This window comes from Poeciliopsis prolifica, unplaced genomic scaffold (genome assembly GCF_027474105.1).
Source record: "Poeciliopsis prolifica strain line A6 unplaced genomic scaffold, Auburn_PproV2 SCAFFOLD005, whole genome shotgun sequence".
In the NCBI taxonomy this organism is placed as follows: Eukaryota; Metazoa; Chordata; class Actinopteri; order Cyprinodontiformes; family Poeciliidae; genus Poeciliopsis; species Poeciliopsis prolifica.
The window spans coordinates 7,770,012-7,785,217 of NW_026562380.1; the positions used below are offsets into that span (position 1 = coordinate 7,770,012).

General features: G+C 38.3%; 1 protein-coding gene across 6 annotated transcripts in view; it reads left to right on the forward strand.

The window, feature by feature from the left end:
* dst (dystonin) overlaps window positions 1-15,206 on the forward strand; it is a 110,922-nt gene that overhangs the window by 65,374 nt on the left and 30,342 nt on the right. For 3 of the 6 annotated variants that reach the window (XM_055030108.1, XM_055030110.1, XM_055030111.1), the window contains 18 exons: window positions 31-300; window positions 1,560-1,712; window positions 1,801-2,034; window positions 2,139-2,420; window positions 3,399-3,947; window positions 4,129-4,305; window positions 5,155-5,278; window positions 5,940-6,148; window positions 6,240-6,557; window positions 6,645-6,811; window positions 6,891-7,047; window positions 7,426-7,552; window positions 7,731-7,781; window positions 8,769-9,004; window positions 9,127-9,256; window positions 9,548-9,747; window positions 9,839-10,337; window positions 11,141-12,612. In XM_055030108.1, the coding sequence (XP_054886083.1) occupies window positions 31-300; window positions 1,560-1,712; window positions 1,801-2,034; window positions 2,139-2,420; window positions 3,399-3,947; window positions 4,129-4,305; window positions 5,155-5,278; window positions 5,940-6,148; window positions 6,240-6,557; window positions 6,645-6,811; window positions 6,891-7,047; window positions 7,426-7,552; window positions 7,731-7,781; window positions 8,769-9,004; window positions 9,127-9,256; window positions 9,548-9,747; window positions 9,839-10,337; window positions 11,141-12,612 (5,355 nt within the window). The remainder of the gene's footprint in view (window positions 1-30; window positions 301-1,559; window positions 1,713-1,800; window positions 2,035-2,138; window positions 2,421-3,398; window positions 3,948-4,128; window positions 4,306-5,154; window positions 5,279-5,939; window positions 6,149-6,239; window positions 6,558-6,644; window positions 6,812-6,890; window positions 7,048-7,425; window positions 7,553-7,730; window positions 7,782-8,768; window positions 9,005-9,126; window positions 9,257-9,547; window positions 9,748-9,838; window positions 10,338-11,140; window positions 12,613-15,206) is intronic. The other 3 variants (XM_055030109.1, XM_055030113.1, XM_055030112.1) reach the window with 2 other exon arrangements.

The following is a 15,206-nucleotide window of genomic DNA, read 5'->3' on the forward strand; positions in this document are numbered from 1 at the left end:
CCCTAATCTGTTATTTTTTTCTACTTCCAGGACACAAAGAGTCTTCTTTCAAAAGAAATCAGACTCAAAATGGAAGATGTTACATTTGACATCCAATGCTTCATTTCTGAGAATACTCAATTTCTTAGCCCAGCTCAGAGCAGTTACCTCCTTAAGTTCCTCACCAGCTCACAGCGAGCATTCAGGGAGCAGACAGACAAGCTTGCTACCCAGAGGAGTGCCTTAGATAACCTGCTGGATGCTAAAGAGAAAGAAAAGCAGGAAGAGGTCTGCCTCAGGAAGGAGCAATTAGAAAAAGAAGTAAAGAGTACAACATTTAACAGAATGTAGTGATTTGTATCAAAGTTAAAACAATATGTGGAATATATAGAGAAATATCTTTTAGCAAATAAATGACAAATTTTAATTTACTGAATAAGTACTTGTTGAATATCTTTCATCAATTATGGAAAACGTATGATTTTTTTTCAATCTAGCAGTACGGTTCTGTAGAACTATTAAGACAAGTCACTACATTCTGGCTCTCTTTTGTTCTTCTGGTTTTTAATATGTGCATGCATCTGTGTATTTATTGCCCCTTATTGCTTGCAAAAACTTTTTGTTGTTTTATTTTTATACCAAAGATATTATTAATTCAGAAAAAATCCAGAGGGCATCAATGTTGGCAAAAAATAAAAAATAAAAAAAACACAAGAGCAGAGACAAAGAGATTCATAAAACCTGAGTGCCCTTGTAAAAATATCAGCAAAACACAACTTTGACCTAAACACAAGCAACAAGCTAAAAATAATCCTTTGAACTGGCTAATAACAAAAGCTGTATGTCAAAGATAAACAATTTGCTAAAAGTTGCCTTCACCCTCACTTCAGTTCCACAGTCCAGTTTACTTTTATTGGGCTTGTGACCAAGAATCATATACAGTTGTCTTTATTGTCATTCTCAAACTTATTTAATGAATGTTAAAATGAGATGTCCCTTCAAAAAAAGGACAACGTACTTCCACCATGCTCTGGTTGTTTCATATATTGACATATTTTGGTACTCAATGTAAACTTTAGTTTGAATTACAATTTGTTCTTTTACATTCATTTGCTTTTGTTTGTTGAGCTTACTTTTAACAGTGTTTATTTCTGAATTTGGGGCTGATTGATTCTTCTATAAAAGCCTGTATATTTTGATAATGATTGCATGCGTTGGTGTTCACCACTGCCTCTGACTAACATCTGTGCTGCTTATATTCCACAGGTCTCAAGACCCCAATGCACTAAATGCATCATTGGAAGTTTTTTTACACCCACCAAACCTTTGACACCCACACACATGCACACACATAAAAAAATTCTTCTTGACTTTAGTGGCATCAAAAAAGACCAGATGGCAAATCTGAAACAGCATGTTTACAGCATACTGGATTTAGGTTACTCTTTGCATGTTAAGCCTGAGTGTTTCAAAAGGTTTCTTCTTCTTCAAGTTTGTTTGAAGATAATATTTTATGTAAAATTTGCCTATGAAGGTTTTAAGTGATGATATCACCTTTTATGTTTTTTCTTTTTTTTTAGACTTTACTGGAGAAGCACAAGGAGTTTACTGAAAAGCTAGAGGAAGTGTGTGATAATCTGACTCTGACTGAAAATCGACTGATCGGTCATCAGCAGCAGGCTGATAATGCCGAGAGCTTCACTGATCTTCAACAGTACCAACATGAGCACCAGGTTTGATATTGTTTCATTTGCTTCACATCAACAATGAAATAACTACAATCACATATCAGTCTGAAAGTAAGTTATTGTTATGATCAAGGCCCTGCAGAAAGACGTGTTGACAAATGCCAGCACTTTAAATGAAGTGATCATCAGCACTAAGAAGTTTCTGGAGGACAACCGCGGCAAACTGGCACCTGATAAGATTATGAAAATTGAGAAAAAGTTGGAGGAGGCCAAAAGCAAAGCTGAGCTTATGAACGAGCGAGCTGAGGAGTCCCGGAAGGATTTGGAAAAAGTTGTAACAACGGCCATAAAACAGGAAAGCGAAAAGGTTCAGGATTTTTTCACGTCTGCTGTCTGAAATAAAAGAAAGAAAAAAATCTGAATTTATAGCACAGGAAATCAACATTGCTAATGTGTGGTCTGTTTAAGCAGGCAGCAGCTGTTGAACGGCTTGAAGAGAGTAAAAGCAAAATTGAAGGTCTTCTGGACTGGATATCCAACATCGGGAATGAAAACATGAGGAGTCTGGATCAGACGGACCATATAAGTAAAGAGAACGGAAACTTGCCAGAGGAGACCTCGGCCAAAGGACTAATAGAGGATGATGATGCCAATGGAAATGCCTTGCAGACTTCTGAAAAGGATTTTGGCAGTGACTCCAAAGAGGAGAACGCTGCATCCTTGGACCTCGATAAACAGTACGATCGGGTCAAGGTACTGCTTGTTTATTCTAAAAATTTTACTTTTGTAATACTTCCCAGTCTACTTCATGTTGTAAACACACTTTTGACTTTTTAGATTGAATATTAAGCATATAGCCAGGCATTTACCTCACTTTTATAAAATGGACAACTTTCAAAAAGTAATGAAATGCAGTCATAGATGAAATCACAGTGAGTCCTAAAATGGTTATATTACAAACTGCTCATAAAAAGTGTCAAATAAAAGGACAACGCTTAGATAAAGACTATATAAGACTTGCAGTGTTTTGCTAATTTTATTGGGATTGTACATAATGTTTTACTGACAAATATAAAAATTGTGGTGGCATTAATATTTAACCCTGTTTACTTGAATACCCCAAAATAAAATCCAGTGCAACCAGAAGTTACCAACTTGGTAGAATAGGGACAATGTTAAGATGACAAAATGTATAAGACATAGAGTTAGATTTTTTTGATTAATTGAAACCAACATTGAGTAAGAGATGGTAGAGGTAGCATCGTGTTAGGACAATGGTTTTCTTTAATGGGGACAGGAGAGTTGGCCAAAGTCGATGAAATGAGAGATAACAAATGCTCACCTTCCAGCAATACAGCTATCCTTAACATACAGGCAGAACTACAGTCATATAGATTAGGACAAATAATATTCTTGTCTTAAAGTGGCTCAGTCAAAGTCAACACAAATATGATTGAGAATTTATGACAAGACTATAAAATTGCTGCTCACTGATGCTTTTCATCCAATTTGGCTGAGTTCGAGATATTTTGTGAATATGGATAGAAATTAAAGTCTTTAGATCTGGAAAACTGACTGTGTGACTTGCAGCTGTAATTGTAGCAAAAGAAAACTCTACAAATTGTTGATTTGAAGGTACTCCCTGCTTCCAGGCAAGAAACTGAATATGAATGCATGAATTATTGCTGTGATAATAGGGACTACTTCTGAGACTACTTCTGTTTTCCACAGGCCCACCATCAAGAAATTCTGTCCCAGCAACAGGATTTGATCATGGCCACACAGTCTGCTCAGGCCTTGCTGGACAAACAAGCCAATATGTTGTCTCCTGAGGAAAAGGAAAGGCTGCAGAGAAACATCCAAGACTTGAAGGAACGCTATGAGGCCTCACTGACTCAGGCTGAACAGCAGATGAAGCAGCTGCAGTCAGTCCAGGAGGAGGTGAAGAAGTTCGAGGATGACTGTGAAGAGTTTGAAGACTGGTTGAAACAGGCAGAAGGAGAGATTGAATCGCTGGGTGCTCCTGCAGGCTCCCTTAATATCCTGAGTGATAAACTTCAGAAACAGAAAATGTTCTCAGAGGATGTCATTTCGCACAAGGGAGACCTTCGCTTCATCACAATGTCAGGACAGAAGGTGTTGGATGTGGCTAAAACCTGTGGATTGGCTGATGTTACATCTAAGAATGCTTTGCTACACGTGGACACTTCAGGGACCTGCACTTCTGTCCAGGATAAACTGGATTCAGCAGCCAGTCGGTACAAAACGCTGCACTCACAGGTATTTCATTTTCATGGCTGATCATAGATCTGTTGGTTGCATTTACATAAAACTGCCCCTGGGTGGTAGCAGTTCTCTTTAATACTTTATAATGGTCAATGACTATTTCTCATTTGATTATATGATCTAGTTTCATGTGACTTTTTGTAGTCAATTTTTGGATGTATTCACCTTATTTTAGTGCAACCTGCTGGGCAACAACCTCCGGGAAGTGGTTGGCAAATACAAAAAGTACAATGACTCAAGTGCTGGTCTTCTTAAGTGGCTCAACGACTCAGAAGAAGAGGCGAGAAAGCAGCAATCAGAAGCCATTGCAGCTGACCCACAAATACTGCAGAAACAGCTGGAGGAGACTAAGGCAAGGATTTTATGATTTAAGTCTTTTTAATTTCAAGTTTTTTTCTGAAAGAGACAGTGTAAATGCTGTTTTTTTTTCATAGATTTTTATTGAGAAACAACATGTGGATCTGAAAGCATTAACTGGGGTTTAAAGTCACTGCAGAACAGCTCTGTCTTACCTTATACAGTGTTTCCATCGTCTAAAACAAAACAAAGCTATTTCTGGCTGTGTGTTCACAGACGTAAATAGTTTTCTCTTGTAGCTTGGATACTCCTACAAAAAGGAAACAAGAACAGGCTGACAAAGCTATCTGTGTGAAAGTTGTTCACTACCGTTGACTTTAACATTTCTGTACAGGGAGATGGTGAATTATTGCATAGATATGCTGTGATAAGAGGCTGCTGTAAGCCAAGGAATGGGTTTAGGACTTGGAGATTGAAATATTAGTCATCTCAAAAATACTGGAAGCCTTAGTCTTCCTGTCAAAGTAGAAAGTTTATTTTAATTTATATTCCTAGATTGAGCTGTTCTTTTTTTTTTAATGCCAAGTGCATTCTTATTGAAAAATATCTGTCAGAGTTGCAGATATATTTACAGAAAACATCTTTTATGTTGATAAGTTAATACATTGACATAAAATAGATCTCAATCTATGGAATCAATTATGACAATTTTTTTTCTAAGTCTATGTGATGGGTAAGATTGAGAAAATTGTTTTTATGGCTATTATTTGTTCTATAAGGCTTTAAAGGATTAAATATTTTCAATCAGTTGTTTTCTTTTCCCATTGCACAAGTAAAAATATAAATGTACTACAAGTGAGGTTGAGAATTGAGTTTTTCTGATTTGTCCTCTGCTAATCCCCAGGCTTTACAGGGTCAGATGATGGGGCACCAGACAGCCGTCGACATGTTACGTAAAACAACCGAGTCATTAGTGACATCAGAAGGAAACCTCCTGAGCAACCCAGATGAAATACAGGAGACAGTCGGTAAGCAAAGCCAGATTTGTTTGCATGAAAACCCAATACTGGTTTTCAAATGACAGCCTTTCAAACCAGATGTTGAAATTTTGGCATGTGTTTGAATACATTGGAAACTATTTATAAAATGTAAAGATTCTCATATTTCATGTGTTGCTTAGTACTGGTAACATTTATTACAAATCAGAATTAAAACAGTTTGAGAACATTTTTGTTTGATATCATGTCAAAAAATGTTTAAAGCATGAATAAAAAAACCCAGAAAAGAGCTGAAGCTTTTTCCCAACCTAATTTAAAGTTAAAATAAAAGGAGTTCATGCTGGGAAACAACCAGGTTTCTGTTCCCATAATGCATCAGGATTCAGCTAAAAAAACATTATCAATTAATCTAAAAAGTCTGACAATTATTATTTTTAATTTAGTTATCTTTGTTTTATCTCACTTGTTTTTTCTGGGTAACACTTTTACCAACATCATTAACTTCATGATCTCATTAATCTCTAGTCAGTTCCTGATAAATAAAAACTGATTAAACCTACTGAATTTTATGTCAATGGTGACAATGACATTTTACATCAACAAGATTAGTAACTGAAGGCTAAAGCCGAGAAAGAGAGGAATTTATGAGGTCAGTTTAAAGCTTTGTTGCTGCTTTGTCTCCATTTTGCAGAAGACATTGTGGAGCGCTATGACAACCTTTCCAAGTCTGTGAGTGACCGAAACGAGAAACTTCAAATCACCCTGACCCGATCTATGAGTGTGCAGGATGGCTTGGATGAGATGATTGGTTGGATGGAAGGAGTGGAGGCAAGTGTGAAGGAGGAAGACAAAATACCTTTGGATTCTTCATCTCTCGGGGACATGCTCAGTAGAGAAGCAGTGAGTTTTTTTACCACCTACTCATTGATAACGTTTCTTTCATATCATGGCTGTCTGCAGTCCCTTTAACTATGAAATAAACTTGTATTAGGCATTAGAGCAGGACATAGCGAGTCGCCAGAGCAGCATCTCAGCCATCAAAGCCAAAGTCAAGAAGTTTGTGGAGACGGCCGATCCTTCCACTGCTGAGCTTCTGCAGTCAAAGATGGATGCTCTCTCCCAGCGCTTCTCTGATGCGTGTGACAGGCATAAGCAGAAAGTTTCCCAACTGGAGCAGCTGAAAGAAAAGGTGGAAGAGTTTGAAAAAGTCACAGATAAGGTCCAGCAGTTTGTCATGAAGCGGTCACAAGAACTGCATGAAACAGACGGACCTGGAAAAACCTTTGGTGAACTGTCTCAGCAAATGCAGGTGTGAAAAAATATTTGTTTAATGTAACAATTTCAGTGTTTTTCTTTTAACATGAAACGGAAACTTTATCTTTGTATTTTCCTGTAGAACACGAAGGTGGAGATGGCTGAATATGCCAGTGACATGGAGAAGCTGCAGACTCTGTGCAGAGAGTTGTGTGAAATAAGCCCGGATGGAAGCAAAGCTCAACTTCAGAGCAAGATTGAAAATATCTCAAATATTTTTAGCACCTTCAAGAACGCAGTGAACGAAAAGTAAGTACAATAAAAGAACATTTTGCAGCTCATCAGTGCTCAGATCATGTTACTGACTGACTTTCCATGACTATTGCAGAGAAGAAGAGCTATCATCTTGTCAGGACCAGCTCGGAGAGTTCAGGTCTGCAGTCTGCATGCTTACCAAATGGCTGGAAGAAACCAATGACAAAGTACCTGCCACTCAGCCAAGTAGCAGTGAGAAAAAACTGGGGAAAGACCTGCAGATAGTCACTGTAAGTCTGATATCAATGAATATCACATAGTAGAAACTATTTTATTCCTCCAGCACTTGTATTCATCCTAGTGCAGATAAAATGTAGGAACAGAAGTCAAAGATTACAAGGTACATTAAATCTGTCCTCCCTAACCTCCCTTCAGCCCCAGCTTGCTTTCTCTGCCAGTTAATGACAGATGAACTGTGAGTGTTTACACAGAGAAGACCAAGGAGTTAAACATTGTTATCTAGCTGAGAGGTTGTTATCAACACATTTCATCCCAAAATGCATCATATAAAACAATGCTAGAAGAGTTCCAGCATATACATTTAGTCTGCCTTAAATTATCATCGCTTGATTTTTAAATGTTTTGAATTATACATTGCTTTTTATTAGGAGCTGCTTGACGAATGGAAAACCAAAGACTCTGCAGTCCAAGACCTGAATAGTAAAGGGTCGGTGCTGTGCAACGTGATCACTTCACTCACATCCCCTGCCAAGACTAAGACCCCCAACAAGTCCGGTAAACATCTCCATCCATCTTATATATCTGAATTATTTAGAAAACGAGGAGGCATGGTGTTTGGGATGACTTGTGTTGTTTTGTAAGACTAACTGTGGAATAACTTTTATCAACAAACCTGGCAGTCAGTGTTCTGCTTTTCATCTCTGGCAAAAATTGTCTTTTGTCTTTGCATCAGCTCTTACTAATGGTGGTGGTCCAGCAAGTCATACCTACCTAACCCATAAAGGTAACCAAGAGCGGACGCTAATGTGGACAAAACACTGTTTATGGTGCACTGTGATATTTCTGTGTTGAACTGCTGTGGCTTTGGTGTAGGCGTAGACTTTTACAGGATTCTCACCATATGCTAACTTTGAGTAAAACTTTTCTGTTTTACTCAAAACAGAACAGCAATTTTTTTTCCTACTTCTTAATTCTATTATAATGCTATTCTTAAATTTATTCAAGGTTATTTGGATTTCGCTCAATAAATTTATGCAGAAACCTGCTGATTAGAGGTTTTTAGTGCTTACAATTCAAATTTTTTCCGAAATCTTTTGCTGTTTTGCTTTCAAATGGTGCAACACAAACATAATAATCTCATCTTAACTCGTTTATTAGTCTGGAGGACTGGTAACAGTTATAGTCAGCCAGATTAGTATTTCTTGTAGGCAATGCATTCTTCATCAAGTTGGTCAGTCATTCTTAGCAAAAGGTGGTTACAGGAATAACTCAAAATAATTTTTATAAAATGTTACAACATTTTGTAAAAATGCTGTAACAAATTCAGGCTCATGACTATTTTTAGTAGCATCAAAACTCAACAGGCACTGAGTTTGTTCACATATATTTTTCAGTGAGACCCTTATAAGTTTGGTCTCACTTTGATATGTCTAATGTTGAATGTAATCCCTGCTCTAAATGTGTGCGATATACTTTTGTAACTCTGTTATTTTTATAGTAAACTTAGATTGTTTTTTTTATTTCTTTAAAATCTAGGATTGGTTCTGTTTCCTGATGATGTATCACACATAAATATCTTAGTAATTTAGATGGAATGTAGGTTTTATTATCAGATATGAGATGCTATGAACTTCTAAATGGACAATTGAACCTGTACATAATGAACTTACACACATATACAGCCTCTCTCTATGAGGATAAACTTATTGACAGACTGTCATAGAAAGAACTGCTGAGGAGAGATTAAAAGGTTTATTTATGATATCTTCAGAACTGATGGGAATCCAGCAGAACATTTCGTTCGTCAGTGAGGGATACACAAACCTTGGAGAAACACTGAAAAACCGTGTGGAGCAGCTAAGTAGTGCACTGCAGGAGGTGAAAGAGGCCCAGAAGGGGACAGAGGAGATGATGACATGGCTGAAGGACATAAAAAAGACGACATCATCCTGGAACACTGCAGCATCTGAGAAGGATTCTGTGGAGATCCAGCTTGAACAACAGAAGGTACAGATGTTTTTCAGCTCACCAAACAAAGCATTCATGTTGTCTTTGCCAATTTTTTTTGCCTTTGGAAAGAAATGGTGTTCCTGGAAACATTTTATATGTAACTTACTTAACTCTCACAGACATTTGAAGATGCCATGAAGCAGAAGCAAGAGCAGCTCCAGAAACTAAGAGAGAGGCTTCAGTGTCTGATCTCAGCTAATGCAAGCGCTCCCGAAGCAGAAAAATGGAAGAAAATGCTAGCAGAAATAGGTATGTGTTTAAATAGCATTTATTTATGTCACTTGCACTCTCACAGTTATGTTACTCTGTCAGCTTGTTGTGTAAAAACTGCAGAGTGTGTTAACAGAATGGGATAGGTTTGTACTATATGCTACTCTAAATAAACAAAAGTAACACATTTCTGGTGCCAAGATGTGCATAATAGGAGTTCAACAAAGTGGTACAGGTCAGAAAGATGTGTTTGTGCTAACTAACACGTCTTTAGTTAGCAATATATGTGTCAGTTTTTTATGCTATTTTTTTTCTTGGCTTCTTTCATAGATGCTGCATGGATGGAAATCAGTGGCTCAGTGGAAGAGAGGAAGCAGAACCTGGAAGAGTCCAACAAGAATCTAGAAATCTTCCAGACCACAGGGCTGCAGCTCAGCCAGTGGCTCTCAGAGAAGGAGCTGATGATGGGTGTTCTTGGACCTCTCTCTATTGACCCCAACATGCTTAAAATGCAGAAGCAACAAGTGCAGGTTTGCAAAAGCAAAAAAAAAAAAAAAAAAAAAAGAAAAGAAAAATTGACTGTAGTAGAAATGAGCATCTCAACAATTATGTGTTCTCCAGATTCTGCAGAATGAATTCAAGAGCCGTAAAGCTCAACATGAACGACTTGAAGAAGCAGCCTCCGCCATCCTCAGCTCAGCAGGAAACCAAGAGCCCTCAAGTGGAAGACTGGTGAGGGAAAAGCTTGCCTCCATCTCCCAAACATGGCAAGGGCTCACTGGACAGCTGGACCAGCGGGACAGCCTCATTGACCAAGCGGTGGTGAAGACAGGTCAGTTTCAGGAGCTGCTGAGGAGCCTCAGCAACACGACCACTCAGCTGGAGAATCAGCTAACCAATCATCACAGCAGCAGCACCCAGCCGGATGCCGTGAAGAAACAGCTAGAAGACGTCCAAAACATCTCAGCTCAGCTGAGGGAGGAGAGAAAGAAGCTGAAACAAGCTGAGGCCATTAATGTGGAGCTCTCAGCATTGGTGACTGAAGACTATCTTAAAGCCGACCTGGTTAGGCAACTGGAGAGTGTCAGCAAGCCATTTAAACAACTAGAGGACAAAGCAGGTTGGTGTTTCAACTTTATCGCAGAATGCATTTTTTTTTTTAGAGATGCACCAAAAAATTATTAAATGACTAAAATCTAATGACTGGAATTGACAATTTTTATATGAACTGGCTCTCACCATTAAGAGGCCAGCTTAAATCTCAAGAACATATTTTTTTTTCTATTCAAAGAATGTATTATACCAAAGTGAAAATACAACACTAACCACGTCAACACTCAAAAGAGCTTCATTTCATTTACAGCACTGGTAAACACCACATCAAAGCCCTAACAAAATCCTATTCAGTTAGTTTTTCTGGCAAGATTAAATACAAAATATTTAAGAGAGCTATGTCTTCTACAGAGAAAGGTCATTCATACTGTTAAAGAGGAAGTGAGTATTTATCAGAAAACAGTTTTATCTTTTCCAACTTGTACTTCTTTTTGTCAAGGAACAAGCAGCTAACCACATAGTGGGTTCTAAGTTGCTCAAACGTAAATTAAGTAAATTTCTCTTTTGTTTTAAAATGTTAATACTCTCTCACACTCGGGACACTTGTGTCTAACACAAACATATGGATCCCTGGTCATGGTGGGATTGGTAAAAGTATTTTTTTATGAAACTCATTACTTTAGATATTGCAATTGGCTAAAATTGCAATAAAGTCAGAGCGTTTTTTAAAAAAAGTGGAAATTCTATAATCTGCCATCAAATTCTGATTGGTGCATCTCTGTGTTAAATGGTAAATCTCCTCAGACATAAACTGTATGCTTTAAAATATCAAAAAGGTGTTTTAGAATTCTTATGTTTTTTGTTTTGTAGCTAAACGGATTGAGCAGCTCAACTCAACCTTTACAAGCTCTCAGCAGTTCCATCAAACCTCCAAAGACTTCCAATCTTGGCTGGCCGAGAAGCTCCAGGACCAGTATAAGACTCTGCCCATCTCTGCCAAAGTGGACGTCCTGCAACAAGCTTTGGAGGAGCAGACAAAGCACCAGAGGTCTCTCAGGGAGCATGAAGAAGCTTACAATGCAATCAGAGGAAAAGGGGAGATGTTGCTGCAGAGTACTGATGGGGCGGAAAAGCTGGCGCTACAAGGACAGTTGACTACTTTGTCTTCCAACTGGGAAGAAGTGAAGAAGAGCTCCACAGAGCAGGCTGACAAGCTGAAAGCCTCCCTGCTAAGATCTCAGAAGTTTCAGGAGAGTGCAGAGAAGCTGAGCTCCTGGATTCAGGACTGTGCAGCCAGTGAGGGTCGTATCACGCTCACTGTTGACCCAGCTGCAATAGAGGGCTCCATTTCTCAGGTAAAAGCTCTCCAGAAGGATGTTGACAAGCACAGAGGATTGGTGGAGCAGCTCAACACAAGTGCCGAAAGCCTTTTGGAGGTTGCCAACACAGACACTGAAGCAATAACAGAGGAGAAAGTCAGTATTGGTGCAAGACTAGACAAACTGGTGGAAGGACTGCAGGTCAAAAGGGAACGCCTGGAGAAAATCTCACACACTGTTAAAGAATTTAATGACACCTACAAGGAGGCACAAAATCAACTTGAAGGAGCTAAGAAGCAGGTTGATTCATTTGAATCAAAAGGGGTTCAGGCACATAGCAACAAAAGCCTTACGAACTTGAAAGCCCAACATAAGAGTTTAGAGGCAGTGCAGAACCACGTGGAGCACATGAAGACCTTGGCAAAGGATCTTGTAGTAGATGTCCCTGATGCTGAAGGAGTGACTGATCTCCTGCTCCAGACCGATAGCGTAGAAAAGGACTACAGCAATCTTAACACAAAACTGGAGGAAGCATGCCAAGAGCTAGAGAGTAAACTGCAGAGTATTGGACAGTTCCAAAACAGCATTCGTGAGATGTTTACCTGTTTCACTGAACTGGACGATGAGCTCGACAACATGTCTGCAGTGGATTTAGACCTGGCCACCCTTAAAGAGCAACAGCAGTGTATTAAAAATTTCACAGCGAAGCTGAGGGAGCTGATGGCCGACACATCAAACGCTGGGGACAGTTGTAAGAAAATGCTAAACGAGTCTGAATCTTCACCGGACCTGTTGGGCTTGAAGCGGGATCTGGACGCTTTGAGCAAACAGTGCAGCAAACTCATGGACCGATCCAAGGCGAGAGAAGTCCAGGTGCAAAGTACTCTTGCCAAGCTGGAGGAACTCTATGATAAAGTGCATCATGTGGAAGATAAACTGCTCAGAGCTGTGGAGAGGGAGGCTTCCCAGGAGGCGGTCAGCTTGGAGACAGATGTGATCAACCAACAGCTGGATGCTGTAAAGGTGCGTTTTTACAAACCAAATTAAATCCTTAGCATTTTTGGATTTTTATTATAATTTGCTGTCATTAGTTAAACTACTCTGTACAATGGTTTGGTGTTATAGCTCTTTGAAATCCATTTTTGTTTTTTACATTGATCATCCACCCTAAAATTGGTGTGAAGTCAGCTTTGCAAATTTTTTCGTAGCATTTTAGAGGCCCTTCTTCCTCTGGGAACTACTGTTCAGTCAGGGCAGCTGGCACTCACAAAAGCACTAGGGTCTATGTGCAATGATAAGGGCAAATGGGACAGTCCGTCACAGCCAGGTGGTTCTCAGCAGGGTGTCACTTTACACAGTAATACATCTGAGCCTGTGTCCTGACCTCTGAACATTTACATTGTTATTTTCTGACCAGTTATAATAGCAGATATTTGGATTCTGTATCAGTAACTGATGGGTTGATATTTTCAAGGGTCTGAAATGGAATGTTGTGATTTGTGGGAAAATCTTGGTGATCATCAAGTTTGATTACTAAATATGGAAATGGGTTCTTGGGTGCTACAATATTGCTGAGACAATCAACCAATTGAGACCTTTTTGTTGATATTAATAATGGTAGTTGCTATGTACAATAGCTACTCTTAGATGCTTTTACTTTTGTACATCTGGGGATCAGGAGTTTATTCATTATCAAAATGTGCAGACAGATATGAAACATATTGAGTCTCCTAAATTCATCTCCACTCCTCCAGTCAATGGATTAACCTGAATATGTCAGTGAAAGGTCTGAAAGACTTCTTCATTTACAGTAATAAATGTCATTACTTTAAAATAATGTAAACAATAACTGACTGTTCTATGATGCAGGTTAATCATTGTCTTTTTGTTGTTTTTTTATTTATACTTGAAGTGTTCTGGACTCGCGCCACACTATCCTCTGTGTCACATATGCCTGGATTAAAATATCACTGGGGTAGTGTGGGGGTGGAAGTGGCAGTCTCTAGAGTGGAGTTTTGGTTTTGTTGGCAATCACAGAAAAAGTGATTGATTCAAAGTGTTGCTAAGCAGCAGTGGCGTTATGGTGCACACCCAGTCTTTGTCATATCGCTCCACAGGGTTGAGAGGTCACACATGCCTCAGCTGCTTGTGGAAAGTCCTTGTTGTGGATAATATTTAGTTTTAAGAGGACATCGGAAACAAACAGTGATTCAACTTTGTTTTCATCAATCAGACTGGAGACTTTAGTGATAAAGAAATGAAATAAGTTTTGATTCGTGTTTATTTTTTTTCCTTTGTTACCATTTCTGGTTAAGCTTTGAGAGGGACTCCATGTGTTTATTTGGCATAATAACTTTTTAAAAGCATACCAGACCTGGTTTCTGTATGTTTTAATGTGTGTAAAGGTCAGTTGTACTGACTCAACACTACTGAGTGGGGCCGTACATGTCTTTTTAACTGCTCAGACATTACATCAGGATCTTCCGTAACTTTAAAAAAATTTCTACCCACCGAATTACACTTTTACTATTCTAAGTCCCTGATGTTGATGTTAAAAAAAAAGTGTCACTGAAACCATCTATTATACCCTGCTCTGTGGATCATGACACATTTTCCTTCAGGTGAAACCTGAAACCTCTGCAGGCTTGTTAGTCTAAGAGCAGAGATGCATCATCCTTCCTGGAAGGTGATTACTTTGAGTTTCCCACTCAGCAAGGATTTATATTCTTTGTTTTCTGTGCATACTTACATCTCTGTATGGCAAGAGGTCAGATATTTTAAGCCTGATTCTGTGGGAGTGACTTATGTACTCTTTGTGTTATCCCATAGCTTATTTTAAATATGTGTCTGTTTTATGTCTTGTCTGACATAATTCACAGTGCTTTACAGGTAAATATATGGAAACAGTTAATATATTAAAAAAAATAATGCTGAATATTTTGTCAAAGTTTAGTATGACATAAAGAGTTTAAATTATATTTTAAAGCAAATGAATAGCAAATACATTATGAAAATAGACTGTACATTTTAGTAATGCTTCCACAAATAGTAATGAAAAAGCAAAACAATTTTGAAATAAAATATGCAACATTTGTGTTTTTTTAGCCTTTTTCACCTCAGTTCTAGCAAATTATGGTGACATCATGTTGCTATGTTTGATTTACTGATAATGAGAACATTCCTTTTCTGCATGTAGCAACAAACACGGTGTCTTTTGTTGAAAAAAAAAGAGAAAAGGACAAAACACCGGTTAGTATCTCAAAGTCAAAAAGAAAGAGAAGATTAGTTTCAGGATTCAGTTGTGCTTCTGCTTGGGTTTCATTTGCAACTTGGAAAACATTGAGATTTTCTAATTATTGTGGCTCCGACTACAAGTGGTAAAATAAGAAGGCACCATTCTTAAAAGCACTTTACCTCTACTCATGATTTTCTTTTAAATCCTATTTCACTGAATGCTTTGAGAGATTAGCTGAAAAACGATGATGTTGAAAAACTATCTAACAATTTTATGTTCCAAACTGGCATTTTCTCTTTAAGAATAAGAAATAAACCACACAATTTACAATTTAATAAATGATGCTCAATTATTATAGTCTGGAAGTGCAGAGAACAAGAAT